The following is a 6,000-nucleotide window of genomic DNA, read 5'->3' on the forward strand; positions in this document are numbered from 1 at the left end:
TGAATAGTAGCTCATAATAAAAAGAGAGTCAAACAGAAACTTTTTTTAGTTTTTTTGATGTTGTTTTAAGTTAAAAAAAGATATATAAGACATTTGAAGGTAAATGAGGAAGAGCCTGGAAAAAGTGAATGGCAAAGATCACGGGTATAGTGAGAAAAGAGAAAGCCATGGAAGACAAACACTTGAGAAGTCAGCATCATTCAGCGCCCGGTGCTAAGTACTACGCAGGAGACACAGAGATTCATCATTTGGTTTCTGCCCTCAAGGAACTCACATTCTACTAAAGGAACTGGACACAAATAACACAATATAGTGCGACGAGTGCGGTAGTGAAGTGTGTAATAGTGGCACAAAGGAAAAACTGATTAAACGCTGCCTGGATGAATACAGAAATCGTGATTCTTGAGCTAATTGATAAAGGAGTATTAGGAACTCATAAGATGGGACTTCTAAATAAAAAGAACAATGTATGCAAAGACAAAGAGGTCAAGAAATGGAAGGGTAACCAAGGACGAGGTACGTTTCTTCTTTAGACTAGGAAGGAAACATATTTAATTTGCTCACTACTGATTATCCAATACCATTTGATAAGCACCCAAATTCATATTTGTGGAATGAATATTTATATATTCATTTTTATATTTTATATATTCATATTTATGTGTTATATATTTTGGGGTAAAGCTGATAGTATATAAGGAAGTTTACACATATACCTGACGGCGATATTACTAAAAAAGAAATGGCAAAACCTGTTGAGAAGAAATGGAGAGGCGTTGTGATCTTTAGGAAATAAGGTTATCCTTATGATTTCATATTACTATTTTCAGACAATCCAATCCTATAGTTGTTTAATAATGTTCCTGATTTAAATAATGAGATTCACTTAAAAACAAGAATATCGCAGTTACTTGACAGGGCTTCAAAAAGAATGGTCAACATTTTTATTAAAACTCTCACTAAAGGTAACCTAGAACAATGAACTCACTCTTCTGACAGATGCTCTAGTCTTCACGTGACTCTTTCTGAAAGTTTGGAAAGTCGCCATAACTATAATGCAGTTGTTTACAATCTGTGAAGAGTCAATCCACGAAACACCTGAAAAAAAATATTAAAAGGAAACAATTTATTGATCTTAGTGATTCAGGCAAGTATCGTGTCCTAAAATAATTTCAGTCATAAAAAATTTGAGTCCTAAAATTTTACTCAGCAATTCAACATGAATATCTGAAAAGTATGTGAATGTTGGTAGTTTAACGAGATTCCAGGTTACTACAAAAAAATTTTTTTTAAATGATAAAGTAGTTCACCGTATCTATTTAATCTCACTACCTTTTTTTGATTACAAAGCTTCAGTAAGAAATATCTGAAAAACTTTTTAAAATCTTAAAGAGAGTATCACCAAAAAAATCTTCACAGAAAATGTTCTAGACATTCTTATTTCTTGGACAGAAAGATTTGATAATACACAGACGAGAATATGCAATCTGTACATACCAAATTAGATCAGATGAATAAAAATAAATCCCTTACATAGGAAACTTAAGAACGTACCAATGACTAGAGTTCAAAGAATATCCAACTTAAGTGATTAGTAACAGTACTGAAAACACATGGACACATACCTTAGGAGAAATTCTAAAACTAAGTGTTAACTTTTTAACCGTGCTTCACCAAAATACCTTTGAGAGCTTAAATCAACCCAGGACACTCAATGACTGTCTTAGTCATCTGGTGCTACTATAACAAAAATACCACAAGTGGATGGCTTTAACAAAAAGAAATTCATTCATTCATAGTCTAGAAGGCTAGAAATCAAATTCAGGGCATCAGTTCCAGGGAAAGGCATTCTAGCCTCAACTAGTGGCCCCTATAGCAATTAAAGTTGATTAACGACGGAAACTGAAGTAGCATCATGTAAAAAGGCTCAGCATGATGCCAGTTTGAGGTCCCAATTAAAAAACAAACAAACAAAAAAACCAAACCCATTGTCATTGAGTTAATTTCAACTCATAGCAACCCTACAGGACAGAAAAGAACTGCCCCACAGGGTTTGCAAGGAGCGGCTAGTGGATTCAAACTGCAGACCTTTTAGGTTGGTAGGTGACCTCTTAAAAAGCAGTACCCCAGGATTCAGAAGAACATCATTCATGTCCCCTTTCTCTCACTTATTAGCTTTGTTTCCTCTGGGTAGATGGCAAAGTCTCTGGATCTGCCTCCTCAAGGTATATACAATATCTTACTTACCTGACAAGTTTACTGTGAGAATCAAATGGAAAAGAATTTATGGAGGCACTTTGAAAACTATAAAAGACAGGTAAAAGGAAAATTAAAATATTCACCTATGCACCGAAACAATCAAGAGGACCAAAATGACCAAAAAAAAAAAAAAAGGTTTAAGTATAAATGTTTGTGTGGTCAAAGCAAGAAGACAATCCTTTTATCTGTCCCAGGCCAACTCATTCTCCTCTCCCACAGCTTTCTCTTCAACCACCAGAAACCTCACAACAAATGGACTTACCTCTAACCTCACATAAAACATGCACATACAGATGCCGGTACCAGGGTGCCAGAAAGGCACAAGCTCTCAAACTCAGATCCTGAGTAAACTGGGACCACCCTTCTGAAGGGCAATCTTATAATAAACACATTCTGAAAATGTTCCTACTCTGACCCCACACTTCTACTTCTGGGAAGTCATCCTAGATTCTAGAGCATGTAGGATTGCTAAGAGATTTGCATTAACATCTCATTGAATCCTTTTAACTGGCAAAGGACCACTCCAGCTTTACAATGACAAAAACTGAGGCAAGAGGAAGTTACACAATTCATTCAACCCTACACAGTAAGTGGCAGGCAGACCTGAGATGGAATGTAAATCTTCTAACTCCAACACAGGGCTCTTAACCCCTCCTATATAGTGCATGTTGTTGTTGTTAGGTGTCATCGAGGCAATTTCAGCTCAGAGCCACACCATGTGACAAAGCAGAATTGTCTCATAGTGTTTTCTTAGCTATAATCTTTACAGAAGCAGAGGGCCAGGTCTTTTTCCCTTGAAGCAGGTGGCTGGGTTCGAACCGCCAACCTTTAGGTTAGCAGCTGAATGCTTAACTGTTTGTGCCAGTAGAGGTTTGACAGACATGTTCACCACACTTTATAAGAGAGAAAAGTAAGAAGCCATCTACATGCCTGTCTTAGTTATCGAGTGCTGCTATAACAGAAAGACCACAAGTGGCTGGTTTTAACAAGCAAAAATTTATTCTCTCACAATTTAGGAAGCCAGAATTCTGAATTCAGGGCACCAGCTCCAGGGGAAGGCTTTCTCTGCCAGCTCTGGGAGAAGGTCCTTGTCATCAATCTTCCCCTGGTCTAGGAGCTTCTCAGCACAGGGGCCCCGGGTCCAAAGGATACATTATACTCTCAGTGCTTCTGAGGTCCCCATGTCTCTCTGCTCACTTCTCTCTTTTATATCTCCAAAGAGACTGACTCAAAACACAACCTAACCTTGTAGATTGAGTCCTGCCTCATTAACATAACTGCCTCAAATCCTGCCTCATTAACATCATAGAGGAAGGATTTACAACACTTAGGAAAATCACATCAATTGACACGATGGCAATTACACAATATTGGGAATCCAGGCCTAGCCAAGTTGACACACATTTTGGGGGGGACACAATTCAATCCATAACAATGCCAGAAACAGGAGAGGGGTTAAATAAACCAGAATGCATCCCTGCCATGATGGGATGGCAGCTACTAACAACACTGCTGAAGGGCAGAGGAAAGGTACACATACCATCTCTAGTCTCTGAGGTAGACTCCTAACCACCTTGCCCCAGAGACCAGAGTCAGGAAAAGAGTTGGGAAATAGCAATTATCTTTACAGCTGCTGACTAAAGCCAAATGCGCAGAGATAAACACTTAGTCATAAGAGACTTCACCAGGAGTGAAAATGACTGGCTGCCTAGACAAGCTCCTCACCTTAAGTTGTAACATGGCCCTGAGGCAGAAGAAACAGTTAAAAGGAGAGACAGGCAGGGTACTCTGAGACAATATCCTAGATCTGAAGCTGCTAGCTGCCCCAGTTCATTTCAGTTTTAACTTAAAACACTGCCTCACAAAGACAAAAATCTATTGGAGAACATCTCTGTAGCGGTCCATAAAAATGAAGCTCAAATGAGATGATATAACTTGAACTTCTGATAAAGGAAAGAAAAAGGAAAAAAAAACCCACCTTTGGAAATGATGCAAAGATGGAGAAAGAGTAACAGGTAGAGAAAGTTTTTTTAATCATCTTATATATATATATGAGAAAGAACGTACTTTGAGACAGATTTCACAAGAGAGGCAAAAATACTGTACTTTTCCCCAGAATACCGTTGCATTGTAAAGAATGCCTTTTCACCTAATGCTTTTTTGTGTACCCTATTCTGTATGAGTAAGAATCCCAAGCAGGAAATACATTAGTGTTTATAATCAAAGACTGGAGCCCTGGTGGTGCAGGGGTTAAGAGCTCTGCTGCTAACCAAAAGGTCAGCAGTGCGAATCCACCAGCCCTTCCTTGGAAACCCTACGGGGCAGTTCTACTCTATCCTATCGGGTTTCTATAAGCCGGAATCAACGTGAAAGCAACAGGTTTGGTTTTTGTTTAATAGGCAAAGAGATTAAAATGAACCCAAAGAACCCAGACCATCTGAAAATAAGCAGATGAGAGGCAAGAAAGCAGAGATAAGACAAAGGAAACAACTGAAAAGTGAGCTGCTCGAGCTCAGGAAAGAAATGGAAAACAAAAACACCACCACTGAATAAATAAAATCCCCTTTGTTGTTGTTGGTAAGTGCCGACAAGTTGATTTCTACTCATACTGACCCCATACGACAGAGTAGAGCTGTTCCATAGGGTTTTCTAGGCTGTAATCTTTATGGGAGCAGATCACCAGGTCTCTCTACCACAAAGCCAGTGTGTGGGTTCGAACTGCCAACTTTTCAGTTAGCAGCCAAGCACTTAACCGGTGCATCACCAGAGCTCCGAAAGTCTCCTCAGAAGCAGGAAAAAAAAAAAAAAAGCAGAATAGATATTACTAAAAACACTGGGATATCAAGGAAAGTGTTAAGAAAAATCACAGAATAGAAGAAAATAAATGAAATCAATTACAGAAAAAATTTAAAAAAGAGTACAGAAAACAGAGATTAAAAATAAATGTCCCTGAGGAAAAGAATAAATGAAAACAGAAAAAAATCCAACTATATAAAAGTAGAGAAATTTGCTGAGATATGGGAATAGTGAAATTTATCAAAAGGCACGCCAAGCTTCAGGGATACATGATAATCAGTACTAAGACAAATCCTGGTCAGGTTCCTACCCTTTAAGGACAAAGAATGTGACAGGCATCCAAGCAGAAAACACAAGAAGTAAACCAGAGAGGGTAAAATCACACTTGCGCCAGACTTCTCCACAGTACAGCTCACTGCCAAAGGACAGTACCGCAGTATCTGCTGCTAAAAGTATTTAGCAAGAATTATTTTAATGTTCAGCCAAGTTGACATTCATTTATGAAGGCACCAGAAAGATATTTTCAAATATACAAGAACTCACAGATCAGAATATCTATGAGCCCTTAACAAGATACTACTTAATAATAAAAACCCAGCTCTTTGAAAAAAAATCTCAGGAATGAAGAAGCTGTGGTAAGCAGATCTGTGGTGACCACCACATCTACTTAAATATGGGACTAATGCAACAGGCAGATGACACAACCTTGCTTGCTGACAGTGAAGAGGACTTGAAGCACCTACTGATGAAGATCAAAGACCACAGCCTTCAGTATGGATTACATCTCAACATAAAGAAAACAAAAATCCTCAAAACAGGACCAATAAACAACATCATAATAAACAGAGAAAGGATTGAAGTTGTCAAGGATTTCATTTTACTTGGATCCACAATCAACACCCATGGAAGTAAGTCAGGAAATCAAAAGATCCACTGCACTGGGCA

The 6,000-nt window shown here is 38.3% G+C and overlaps 1 protein-coding gene across 6 annotated transcripts in view; it reads right to left on the bottom strand.

The window, feature by feature from the left end:
- Positions 1-6,000, bottom strand: part of AKAP11 (A-kinase anchoring protein 11) — a 68,800-nt gene that overhangs the window by 44,009 nt on the left and 18,791 nt on the right. For 5 of the 6 annotated variants that reach the window (XM_049852975.1, XM_049852974.1, XM_049852973.1 and 2 more), the window contains exon 2: positions 989-1,098. In XM_049852975.1, the coding sequence (XP_049708932.1) occupies positions 989-1,048 (60 nt within the window). In that variant the 5' untranslated portion in view covers positions 1,049-1,098. Of the gene's footprint in view, positions 1-988; positions 1,099-4,872; positions 5,157-6,000 lie in introns of those variants that run through there. The other variant, XM_049852972.1, reaches the window with a different exon arrangement.

Source organism: Elephas maximus, chromosome 14 (genome assembly GCF_024166365.1).
Source record: "Elephas maximus indicus isolate mEleMax1 chromosome 14, mEleMax1 primary haplotype, whole genome shotgun sequence".
Classification (NCBI taxonomy): Eukaryota; Metazoa; Chordata; class Mammalia; order Proboscidea; family Elephantidae; genus Elephas; species Elephas maximus.